The sequence below is a fragment of the Nematostella vectensis genome, chromosome 2 (genome assembly GCF_932526225.1).
Source record: "Nematostella vectensis chromosome 2, jaNemVect1.1, whole genome shotgun sequence".
Lineage (NCBI taxonomy): Eukaryota > Metazoa > Cnidaria > Anthozoa > Actiniaria > Edwardsiidae > Nematostella > Nematostella vectensis.
This window is the reverse complement of record NC_064035.1, coordinates 12,938,860-12,952,031: the sequence shown is the minus strand read 5'-3', so window position 1 is coordinate 12,952,031 and position 13,172 is coordinate 12,938,860. Positions and strand designations below refer to the sequence as shown.

Below are 13,172 nucleotides of genomic sequence, written 5' to 3'. Positions count from 1 at the left end.
GTTCAGGGGACCAATATCTACTCAAATCTGCTTTCAAACCTTCTCTAGCTCTCGACTTGTGCGCAACCCCTATTTTCAGGCTTCTGCCACCAGACTACCAAGCCATTATGTGTATGGTGTGGATAGCTGTGTATAGTATGGATAGTTGTGTATGGTGTGGATAGCTGTGGATGCTGTGGATAGCTGTGTATAGTGTGGATAGCTGTGGATGGTGTGGATAGCTGTGGATGGTTTGGATAGCTGTGTATGGTGTGGATAGATGTACATGGTGTGGATGGTTGTGGATGGTGTGGATAGCTGTGTATGGTGTGGGTAGCTGTGTATGGTGTGATAGCTGTGTATGATGTGGATAGCTGTGAATGGTGTGGATAGCTGTGGATGGTATGGATAGCGGTGTATGGTGTGGATAGCTGTGGATGGTGTGGATAGCTGTGAATGGTGTGTATGGCTGTGGATAGCTGTGGATAGATGTGTATGGTGTGGATGGCTGTGTATGGTGTGGATAGCTGTGTATGGCTGTGTATAGTGTAGATAGCTGTGTATTGCTGTGGATGGTGTGGGTAGCTGTGTATGGCTGTGTATAGTGTGGATAGCTGTGTATGGTGTGGATAGCTGTGTATGGTTGTGGATGGTGTGGATAGCTGTGGATGGTCTGGATAGCTGTGTATGGTGTGTATGGTGTGGATAGCTGTGAATGGTGTGGATAGCTGTGTATGGTGTGGATAGCTGTGTATAGTATAGCTGTGTATGATGTGGATGGTGTGGATAGCTGTGGATAGTGTGGATAGCTGTGTATGGTGTGGATAGCTGTGTATGGTCTGGATAGCTGTGTATGGTGTGGATAGCTGTGTATGGTGTGGATAGCTGTGTATAGTGTGTATAGCTGTGTATGGTGTGGATGGTTGTGGATTGTGTGGATAGCTGTGTATGGTGTGAATAGCTGTGTATAGCTGTGGATGGCCGTGTATGGTGTAGATAGCTGTGGATGGTGTGGTATGATACGGTATGATAAACTATCTTATGATACACTTCAGGATGCGTACTTAAAGTAGTTACCGACTTTTTGCAGGAGCATGCGCTTGGACTTGCCACTTGTAACACGGGCTCAAAACAACGCGCCATCGTTGAATGTTGAATTTCTGTATACATTCCAAATTTTGCTCTCAAAATGTTTTTTTTTTCTTAAATAGCTTTATTTCTCAATACATACTGATTGCAACCAAATTTACCGGGAAATGTCAAGAGCTGCAAATAAACTACGTGAGAATGTTTTTATTATATGACAGTTTACAAAAAAAATCTAAAATCTAAATCTTAACTATGCTAATTCTTATGGAACACACCAAGAGTTGAGATAGTGTGGTACAAAGCCTGCATGTTTTGGTAATTCGGTTTCAATATTTTTAATCTTATGCAATTTCACAAATTTGTGACTAATTCACCGAAGTCTAGCTCCGCGAATCTAGCTTGATTTCAACAGTGATAAAATAACAAACCTTTAACATCACAAAATAGCGTATGTTTATAAATTCTTTGGTTTTTACCTTCGAGATTTTATAATTCACAAATGTAATATTCCGTCCATGGCGATTCGCATGTCCCAGAGATTCAAAAGTTGAGAAACGCAACATAAAATAGCCGAATTGCTAAATGAACTCTATAGATACCTTGCAATAGCATACTGACATAGACATCCGCTGAAAAGTCACCCTGTTCTAAAGAAACTCTTGTCACTAGAATAAGATTCACTTCGTTATAAATTCTTGACCGCTTTTATTTGTGAAATACCTGTCTTATTAACCAAACTTTTCAGTGAGAATATAATTTTTATAAAATTCTGGATATATTTTGCATTAAAAGGAAATTGGAAAAAATCATGTGTTGTAAACACAGATTTATGTTATGTTGTGTTATGTTATGTTATGTTATGTTATGTTATGTTATGTTATGTTATGTTATGCACTTTATGCATTTTAATGTCTTTCATGTCCGAGAAACAGTTGATTGGATCCAGCAAACTCTATGGGAGATCGTTTTCACAACGTTCGTAAAAATGGAAGGTATTTTGGTAAAAAAAGATTTCCATAACAGCCTTTGGAAGTTCACATCGCTCAAGATGGAATCGCGCGTAAGACTCGTGTTGCTAGGATACGTGAGCGCTAGCCAATCAGAGGCGTACCTAAAAATAACTGCTTGTTCTAAAAATAGCTTTCACGGACGACATCATTGGAACATACCCTAGCACGGGGGATTTGTTTTCTTACATCATAGTCCCTTGGCATATGTTAATATACAATGACATTTGACAGGCCTTTTTTTAACTGAATTCCTCCAATGAAAAGCCTGCCGCCTTTTGTGTGATGTTTCTCCTTGTGACTTTGTCATAGTCAAGTTATAATCACAGGTTGACTATCTAGCTATTCAGCTCTTTCGTTTCTTTTCATCACGCGCTCCAGGGTGGCTTCAAGGGTATTATACTCTATGCCCACGCTTTACAACCCCTGTTGTCTCAAGAAAGATTCGAAAGAATATTCGAGCTTCATTTGGTTGTTGTCTTTTGGTGTTAAGTATTTCCCAACCTTAGCTAAGGAATAATCACAAGTCAAGTGATCTGACACATTGAGTTAAAAACTGGACCCTAGATTATTTTCACCGAGCATTTCCTTCTAGACGTTTATAAAATCCACAGGGGAATATAGGTAGGCGGTTGCACGAAATGACTGCGCTCACTTAAATCAAAGTTCTGAGTATTTTGTACGATTCTGCAAGTCTCACTCGGAATACAACCTTCAGGATGACGAAAAATCTGTCGACTCAGGAATCAATGAAGGGCCGCCAGCCCAAAGTCATTCGCATCCCAAGTTTGACAGGATTGAGACCTGACGCAAGTTCGTCTGCGGAGTGTATCTGTACTGCAAGCGATCGCGCTCACAGGATGCGACCCCGAACGGCAAGCAGACTAGTATACCCAATGTCTCAGCTTAATGTCTGCGGGATCAGGTGTGAAAACTGCAGCGGTGATAGACAGCTGAAGACAGAAGAAGTATGGGCGGGAGAGACATGCCAATCAGTTACAAGTCAGTCTTCCCCTGCGCGAACTCAAAAACAGGATTATTCCACCAGATGGGGTGCTGGAATTCTGCGAAGCCTAAGAAGCAAAAATTGTGATTGGGTTGAGGAAAAAGTTGATTGTCCTCGAGGCATCCCCCTATTCCGACCAGTGCCTGACCGCAATTTTTCTGGCGTTTCACTCACAGCTCTGCCTAAACCGATTCTTCCACGCCTTGATAAAGTACCTCCCTCTGATGATAGTGATAGACGCCATCGCAGAGCGTGCGATGATTACACAAGGTTCAGTAGACGGGTAAGGTCCGCCACGGAACAAGCACGTCATCGCAATGCGGCAAACGCAAGTGAGGAGAACCCAGACTGCTTATTACAAAATGGCGTTCTCTTTATTGACTATCACAAGTATGTCCCGAGGCGAAAGCAGTCTGCACCTGTAAGCGTGAGTGAATTGCGTGAAGTGAAGAAAACACAAACGTTTCTGGAGTTTCAGATGGCTTTGGAAGCTTTGAAGGAAGTCCAACATAGCCTGAAGTCACAACTTTGCTGCGAGTCCGCGGATGTACAGTCATCTGAGAGTTTAGAGATTTAGATGTGTTTTACCCTACCCAGTTGACTTTCGCACTCTTTTATAGAGTATTTTTGTGGAGTCATCTGAAAGTATGAAGATTTAGATGTTGTTTTTTTACCCTACCCAGTTGAATTTCGCCCCTTCTACACTCTTTTATAGAGTACTTTTGTAGAGTCATCTGAGAGTTTGGAGATTTAGATGTTTTTTTTTTTTACTCTATCCAGTTGAATTTCGCCCCTCTACACTCTTTTATAGAGTATTTTTGTGGAGTCATCTGAGAGTTTGGAAATTAAGATGTTTTTTACCCTATCCACTTGATTTTCGCCCCTTCTACACTCTTTTTATAGAGTATTTTTGTGGAGTCATCTGAGAGTATGAAGATTAAGATTATTTTTTTACCCTACCCAGCTGAATTTCGCCCCATCCACACCCTTTTAATAGAGTATTTTTGTGGAGTCATCTGAGAGTATGAAGATTAAGATGTTTTTTTACCCTACCCAGTTGAATTTCGCTCCTTCTACACTCTATTTATAGAGTATTTTTGTGGAGTCATCTGAGAGTATGAAGATTAAGATGTTTTTTTTTTACCCTATCCAGTTGAATTTCGCCCCTTCTATGAAATTATCTCATTAAATTTTGAAAGCTTTTTTCATGATATACGTGTGGTACATCGGCCAAGTGGGTGTATGGTTGGTAGTCAGGGAATACGTGCCTTCCCCTATGGAATATTATCTCTACTTGGCTTTCTTTACAGCGTCCGGTGCAGCATTTAAAATACACGCGCATGGCATGCCGGATCTACGTCTGCGTACTCAATTTAAAATTCACGCGCAAGGCATGCCGGGTCTACGTATGTGGAACACCATTTAAAACACACGCACAAGGCATGCTGGGTCTACGTCTGTGGAACACCATTCAAAATACACGCGCAAGGCATGCCGGAGGTCTACGTGTGCGTACACCATTTGAAATACACTCGCAAGGCATGCCGGGTCTACGTATGTGGAACACCATTTAAAATACACTCGCAAGGCATGCTGGATCTACGTCTGTGGAACACCAATTAAAATACACGCGCAAGGCATGCCGGAGGTCTACGTGTGCGTACACCATTTGAAATACACGCGCAAGGCATGACGGGTCTATGAACGTCGAAAACACTTCAACCACTTGCGATAATTAGATCATTTTTATTGGCTTGGTATATAAAACAACACGTTTTATCGTTCTTTTTCTCTTGTACAGTGCTACTAGTACGAAGCCCTGCTTGTTGTTTATTATATCACTTTAAAAGAAGATGTTTGTAAAAAGACATCGAGGGATTATTTCTCACTGGTTAGAAAAATAAATTCAAATCTATTTAAGGATAAAAAATGATGGTTGTTGTCAAAAATACTTATAACACTGCATTATAGCTGTTAAAACTATCGTCAATCCTAGCTCACATAATCATTATATTTCATTATAACGAATCTTTATTTTATAAAATTAAAATTTTTGGTGTGTTTGTGTCTGCTGTTACAACACCTGTCACTGAACTATGGAAGACCTTGTCTCTTGGGCTACCTTTGGACAAAGGTATCCCGGCGTTAATAGTAAATATACCAACAGCTCTTCGGGGTCTATAATTATCCCATCACTCCCTGTGACACTAGTATGTGTCTGGGTCTATAGACTTCTCCCCTCCCCCGGTCGTGCTTCATGCGTCCACCTCCCCCCAGGGAATGAATGCGACCTTGTACGAATCCGGGAATAGCGTCGAGCCTTTCAGGGGGGTTACTGTCTCGCCGCTCTGCACCGCTTGTAGCTTGAACTTCTGTAAGATTCCCGCTAGCAGCACGAAGAGTAGTGACTTTGACATGGTGTTACCTTGAAAAACAAAAAAAAGTACAATCAAAAGGGCACAGCCAATCTTGAAAATGTGTTTTTTTTAGTCTTATATAAGAAAATAGCCCAGGGCAAGATCTGTGGCCTAATATGTTTAAACAGCCGATTATTGGCACTAGAAGCTGTTTCTGTTCGAAAAGCCGCCAGACCTCAATCTGACGGTGGAAAAAGCGCTACACACATAAACAATAGTTTGAAATTCTTCTCCTAAATCTCCATTAATATACTTTAAAATTCTACTCCTAGATCTCTATCGAGCCACCATATCTATCGAGCAACTTCACCTAGCCACTGCTTATCAGTTCTATCGCTAAACCGGGCCAAACATTTTGTGTCTGAAGTCCATGAATCACCAGTGGTCTAGCCTCACCTGCACATGCGCGATGCCCTATGCCGAAAGGTATGGCGGAGCTACAGCGGTCGCCTCTCAGCTCTCCGGCAAGATCCAGGAAACGGTGCGGCTCAAACACGTAAGGGTCACAGAAGTAGCGAGGGTCGTGGTTAATCCCCCAGAGGTTGACAAGCACGAGGGACCCCTCCCTAACCTCGAACCCCTTGACAGTGCAGCTCTTGTTGCAATAGTGTGGTATGGTCAGCGGTAGAGCTAATAACAGAAAGTGTAAATTAAAAGAGTTTAGCCGGTCTCGATAAAGCCTTCACCACCTGATCAAATACACAAAATCCCAAATAGTCTTGACATCTTTTTGCTGCAAAAATATATTGTAGTGCTCCTACGCCTCTGATATGTATTCCAGGCTGAAAAGATTATCCCTCTAGCAAACGCACGAGACAAGCGATTATCTTCAAAACAAGTCCCTTGCACTAAACACAAGCGACTAACCCACCCAAGCCAGTATATTTAGGGCACTAATTGCAGACGCAAATCTGCGTGTGTAAATCTGTGTGTAGTCTGCGTGTAGTGGCAGTGTTAGAGACATCCAGGGCCTACCTTAGAAAATACCAATAACTAAATAGATGACTACTTATTACTAACGGCATTCCCCAAACTCAAATTATTATACACTTTGTCTTTCCTAGAAAGCATCGCGCACAACGACAAAACTTTGTCCACCCCGAGCGTCCACCCTCTGCGTTTCTGCCTTGCAAACCAACTCTTCACCCCGTTCATTTTAGAGACTAGATAGGAATCTTAAAGAGGCAGTGTCATGAAGAGCTTTGCAATAACTCTCCGGCCCAGACACAATGAGTTTCAGTCAAATTCTAATGTTGACTTATGAGCCTTTGGTACATGTGGGAGAAATTCAAAGAAAATGACCACAAACTGTCAATAAAAATCCAGTAAAATATTGAATATAATTTTAACAAGGCATTGACAACTTCAAGTTCAACTGTTTGTAGACAATTAAAAGCCTACAATAAACACTGACTCCAGACATGCGCAGTGCCATGACGCTGCCCCTTTAAAGTCATCCATTATAAGCATACCTGAACCGAGGCGAAAAGTCTCGAGTATCGTGGCTTGCAAAAGTGGCATGTTGCCTTTATCCTGTAGAATCGGTACTCGATCATTGCCCACCACTCGCATGATCTCATCCCGCAACTCGTCTTGTAACTCGTCATGACTCGCTATGTATGCCACCGCCCAGAGCAGTGAGGACGAGACATTTTCGAGACCCGCGCCAAACGTGTCTGCCGCCAGCGTGGCCACAACTTGATTTTCGATCTCTTTTTTCTCTACTTGTTTCTGCCCCTCTTCCATGTGGGACGTTGTCATGAAGGACGATAAGTGCTTTGTTATTGCGCTTGCGTGGCAGGACTCTTGCTCCTCGTTCTCGTACGTCTGACGGCGCTCGAGGTAGATCTTACGCACGAAGTCCATCAAGGCCCGGATGTTTTCTTCAAACTGATGAAAAACGATGTCGTTGCATTAGACCATGTTCCTCTTTGTTTTTTTTTTTATATTCCTGAAAAAAGTCTGATTTCATACGTTTCTTAAAAGTCTGATTTCATACGTTTTTCTTTGACGTTTTGTTTTCTCTGGTTCGCGTACATCTAGCAGCTTTACGCAATAGACATTTTCAGTATCACTGAAGGAAATGGTTAAATGGATGGGCAATTTAGAAAAAAAGGCGTATTGCTTGAACGATGGATGCTGGAAAGTTTGGAAATAATTGAACACCTCTGTGCTTTACTGCCAAGGGCCAAGCTGCCATGATTGGAAGATTCAAAAGGTTTACTTAGCCATACCCCCTCCCCTTAGTAGCCATGTTCTTTAAAGCAAGCCTCGTCCATGGCAAGAAATCCCCCATAAACCCCCCTCCACCACCAAGTAGGCATGGTCCTAGGGTTTCTATACCTTATCCAACGGTTTCTTCAAAGCAAGCCTCGTCCATGGCAAGAAATCCGTCAGAAAAGCCAGATTCGAGGACTCCTGGAACTTTCTGCCGGCTTTTGAGATCTCCATCAACTCTCTCTCCACCTCATCGGTCACGTGCTCTCCGAAAGACAGTCGAAACTGCGTGCGAAACGAGGCACGAATGATGAGATCCCGAGGGTCTTGCGGGTCTGGCCCGCTTGCTGCGAGTTTGCTGTTGAGCAAATCCACCTCGCTGGTGACCACATCATTGAGGATGTCCGCTCGTGAGATCAGGGCTTGGTGGAACATCCGAAGCAGAGCTTTCTTTCGTTGAGTCTACAAGGGAAAAGACGTATAGGTGAATAGCGTAGAAAACATATGGAACTGAATTCTCAACAACTCACTTATCCCTCTCATGTACTTCTCTCCCGTAAAAGCAAGATGTTATCTCATATGTAAAGGCTTTGTTTTATGCGGTACAGTCTCGCATTTCCTTGAAATCAGTAGATTCCCCTACTCCATGGTAAAGATATGAAAAGGAAGCTATTTTAAAAGCAATTTTTGTACCTCTAAGGACGCTCAATCTTAAAACAGTTTAAAAAATACAGTATCTATGAGAATACATCATCCCCCTTATCTTCTGTTAACCATGCCATGTTCCCCTAATAGCTAGCGAAACTGTTAACGAGACAGTAAGTTTTCATGATAGTTACAATTTGGTAATATATAGCTGTTGCATTTTATCTAATTTTTCGAAATCAATACATAGACAAAATCGTGACTGGTATCAGTGATAAGTTAGTCCTTGCTTGGCGAGTTGAACATTTATGTTTTGTTAGATCCTAGAGATCCTACGTGGTTTGTGATTCGTGTATTGAGTTAGATCCTAGAGATCCTACGTGGTTTGTGATTCGTGTATTGAGTTAGATCCTAGAGATCCTACGTGGTTTGTGATTCGTGTATTGAGTTAGATCCTAGAGATCCTACGTGGTTTGTGATTCGTGTATTGAGTTAGATCCTAGAGATCCTACGTGGTTTGTGATTCGTGTATTGAGTTAGATCCTAGAGATCCTACGTGGTTTGTGATTCGTGTATTGAGTTAGATCCTAGAGATCCTACGTGGTTTGTGATTCGTGTATTGAGTCGTGCACTTCGTGAGGCTCCTGAGCCTGGAGGCTTACAATAACAAAGTACACTTTGTGCGCGCACTATTTCGAAAAGTTTAATGCAAGGATTAATTGCTCTATATAAAATAAAATTCCCGAAAAACAAAAATAATTGATAGATTCAGGCTAAGACTTCTCAATTTGCTTTCAACCTGAATATCCCTTTGTTGTACTAAAAGACCTTCACTCGAGAGTAATCACTGAGCCTCTGTCTCTCGGGTCTTCTTGATCTAAATATGCATAACGGTAGTTTGCTCTGAGAGTGCGCGCAGAGTTGTGAGCTAAAATGGGGAATTAAAACGCCACAGTTGACATTACAGTGAAACGAGTTTGCTTTCGTAGAAATACGGTGGTCTGCTACACTCCAACACAATCTTTGCATTGTCTGTTGTGTCGTTCCTCTTAAAGTCTTAACACACACCCGCCTTAAGTTACCTCTCGCCACACTAAGTCGCCTCTAGACTAGATTATACTGACGACTGATTAATAAAGCTGCCCTCTACGGCTCTCCGTTTTTACCTGGACCGAGTTGTAGTCTCCAAACGCCACGGAATACTTGTGGGTACCGAGAGCCTGCAGTGTTTGCCAGTTGGGTGGTCGGCTTGAAAAGTTTTCGGCATTTTGTACGAGCGCTTCCCGAGCTGCTCCGAGGCTGTTGAGCACGACAGTATTCCAGGCACCTAAGCTAAGACCGTATACGTCTCCGTACGTCTTCCCGAGGTCTGTTAGCACAAGGTGCGGCATTGCGTGCATAGCGATATGCGGAAGGCTACCTACGAACGGTAACCCCCAAGGACCAGGGAGCGCTTTTCCTCGGCGCTCTGAACTCCATGACACCCAGTCTCTTAAACGATCCATGGTAGTATGGTAGTGAATTGTCTTCTCGTGTAGTTGTTCTCGGTCTGATGATGAGTCGTGAATGACGCTTCTCTCAGGGTTTGTTCGTGCCTTAATTGAAGGGTCCAGTCCTCACAATTGAGGGATACAGAGCTGTCATGAGTTCAGTGTAGCGTGCAGACTCCGAGCCAAGGGAAAAACAAGTTTAAGAGGGTCAAGGTGAACTAGACATGGGTTGCATCTGCGGCATCCTACACACACTTGATCACACTCCCTTGGAAGATCGCCCTTCCCTACGTTAGCATCTTAAATATGACTTAGCATAGTGAGTCCTACCGATTCCTTGGAATGCGGTATGCATGCTTTTGGTAGTCGAGTACAAACTCGAGATAACCTTCCTCCAGCCACTTAAAACGGCGGATTTGCAGACCAATATATTTATTAGTTTAGGGTAATCTGTCGCAAATGGGAAGCTTAGGGTCGAGTTTAGACCTTGGCCATTTGGACTTGCAAAGTCATTAACAAAGACATTGCAATAACACATACTCTCACGAACAACACCCTTGTATCTAAAAGCTTTTGCGATCTTTTTTTCTAAAAAAAAAACTGCAAGTCCAAGCCTCAAGAAACCGAAAACCTACAAAAACTCTAAAACATTTTCTGGTTTTGCTGCACTTGCGTCGCTGGATTTGTTTGAAGGTGTTTTTCAATACTTCTAGAAACTTTATCGCTCCTATTTAGTTTGTATTTCTGCTGTAGCACGTCTATCCGGGCTCAGAATAGCTGTTCTATTTGCATTCTGCGAAAACAACTTTGGATGCAAATAGCGATCAAGGTCATTGCACGGTACACTGTTCAATAATAAAAGTTGTCACGTGCCGTCGTACTGAGCTGCCCGAAATCATTCTCATACGGGATCGTTAGTTCCGCTTTGCCACGCAAATCATTCATTCATTTCTGTTTACAACCATCCAATTTAAAAAAGCTTGCCCTAGCTTACTAATAAAATCCAAATTATAACTTTTTAATAATATATTTTTGTACCATTTTGCAGCGGACTAGAAGTAATTGTTCCCTTGCGAGCCCCCTCGGGGGCAACTCAGCAAAGGAACCCCAATTAACGTCCTTAATTAATATATTGTTTTGCACTTTCGCTTTATATATTTTTGCGAACTGTCCAATCTGATAAGGGAATCGCGTGTGGAACTAACTGGCGAAAGCTCAATAAAGCACGTGAAGAATAACTGTAAAAATATGATTTCACCTCACACGGGGCACATACCGAAGCTTGTTCTACTCGAGTAAAAGCCCGGAAGGTTATAGGCAAAGTATAGGGGATGGAAGTATACTTGCTAAAAGCCAAGGTCATCCGTGTTGTCATGTTTGCTTCCGCTTGTGATTTTAAGTGCCTTTATTTACTCTATAATTATGGCCGTAGCGATTAAGTGATCGAAGGAGTTACTTTACTCTATACTACGCTGACCGTAACCCAGGAATCGCTGACTTGGGTTAGTATGAGTGCTAAAATGGTATAGATAATCATACTAGAGATGTGATTAGTGTTATGTGTCTTGTGAACCTCAAGCTAAACAAGTCAAGCGGGGTTCCCTGCACACCTATCTCTTAATAACGGCCTCGATTCACAACACTTCTTTTGTGATGTTTTGTTTGCTTGTTATTCACAATTCATTCAAGCTAACGCGGTAAAGGAATGTTTTTAAGGTGATTGTAATAAAGCATCATGCGGAAACAAGCCACCTGCCGGCACCACAAAGCTCTGGGGTTTCACACTGCAAAATCTATCAAATATAACGCCAAAATAATAATTCATGGCTCTGGCTGTCGTCTAGTGTTCCAAGATCTATATTTTACAATTGATGTGCATTATCTACGCTAGATGCGTGACAAGTTTGCTTCTTTTGGTTCTTACAAAAGAATACTTAATCATGAATTGATCTGTTGATTAGTTTCTTTTCTAGAGTTTAGTCAAGGTCACTGCTAGGTAAGGTGACGTGTACTCTCATCAATTTTGTCCTTCGCGTGTCAAGTCAAGGTCAAGGTCAAAGCCAATCAGTCTTTGAATGTCTTGAGAAATCCGATAGATTAAGGTTTGAACCTGGTTACATTTACGCTGGGTACCAGAGTCTCGAGCTTCGTTCGTTTACTATGCGCCCTGATACGGGGAGCGAAACGACGCCCCCTCGGTACCCAGGGTAGGTTACGTCATCCTTGCTGCGCGTCACGGCCCGATTCACGTGTCTCGATATCTCTCGTTTGTGTCTTTGTAATCTTGTTTATCGAGGGTAGCATATTTAACCGAATATACAGTTTTCTAACATATGGCCCTCGGTTAGTAAGCACTGTCATAGGGGTTCTTTTACGTCCCTTCGGTTCAGGTTACACTTTTTTTTAAGAAGAACCTTTTTTTATAAGAACGTCCAGCCTGAGATTTCACCAAATTTTAAGAACATGCCAACAACATGCCGAGGCTGAGATAGCAGAATTTTTTTTCTTTTTTTAGTTGTCATGCGTTCTGAAATGCAAAATCAAATTGTGCTCATACTAACAACCTTATTATTGCTATTAACCATTAGTATAATTATCTTCCTAATAATTCATTGGGTATTATATTCTTTATATACAATAAAATTTAAGAACATCGTTAAGAACATATTCGGTCTTAAAATGTCCCAGAAATAAGAACGGCCCAGCTTCAACAGCTTAGACGTTCTTTTAAAAAGAATGAAATGTAGTGCAGCTTGCAGAGACAAGACCTCCCGTTTAGTGTACTTATCCGAGAAGACTGGAAACACGGGAGAATAACTTCAAATCGCTTGTGACACAAATTCGAATCAAGACAGGAACCCGTAGCAAATGCTCAGTTTGAGCCCGGATTCGAACCTGGGCCACAGCGGTAAGAGGCCGACGCACAAGGCCACCCGTGTTTTCGTGATCCGTCAGTTCATTGGCATGTATTATTGTATAGTAAACACCAAAACAAGGAAAACAACATAAGCAAACGTGTTTGGCTGGTCACGTGTCAGGGTCGAGCTATCTCAGCAGTTGTTCCTTTGCAGGAGATGTGGACTTTAGAAGCACACTAGCATACACACATTGGCACCAGTCGGGCCAAGACGGGACGCTAGCACAGTCTATTACCCGTGCAGTTCGGCAACCATGGACAGCTGTTTCGTCCTTATTAGGACTCGTCAGCATGGCATAGCCGTGTGCTTCTAAAGTTCACATTTGCAGGAGACTAAGTTCGACCGCACTTGGTAATTTCTCACGAGATCAATGCGTATGGGGTCCGGAGATTTTTGCAACTCCT

General features: G+C 42.3%; 1 protein-coding gene across 1 annotated transcript; it reads right to left on the bottom strand.

Moving 5' to 3' along the window:
• Positions 1–4,811: 4,811 nt before the first annotated feature.
• LOC5521621 (cytochrome P450 1A1) lies at positions 4,812–10,170 on the bottom strand. The gene is made up of 5 exons (XM_001641370.3): positions 9,527–10,170; positions 7,842–8,177; positions 6,971–7,388; positions 5,895–6,128; positions 4,812–5,506 (listed from the first exon to the last, which is right to left on the bottom strand). The coding sequence occupies exons 1-5, from the start codon at positions 9,863–9,865 to the stop codon at positions 5,337–5,339; spliced, it is 1,497 nt and encodes a 498-aa protein (XP_001641420.2). The 5' UTR covers positions 9,866–10,170; the 3' UTR covers positions 4,812–5,336.
• Between the last annotated feature and the right edge of the window lie 3,002 nt (positions 10,171–13,172).

What these genes read in the sequence shown, in the direction of transcription:
- LOC5521621 (XM_001641370.3), bottom strand. Translation starts at nt 9,865, where the DNA reads ATGGATCGTTTAAGAGACTGGGTGTCATGGAGTTCAGAGCGCCGAGGA. An exon ending in GAGACTACAACTCGGTCCAG is followed by an intron (nt 8,178 to 9,526) that starts GTAAAAACGGAG and finishes TTTCCCTTGTAG; the next exon opens with ACTCAACGAAAGAAAGCTCT. An exon ending in TGAAGAAACCGTTGGATAAG is followed by an intron (nt 7,389 to 7,841) that starts GTATAGAAACCC and finishes GTTTTTCATCAG; the next exon opens with TTTGAAGAAAACATCCGGGC.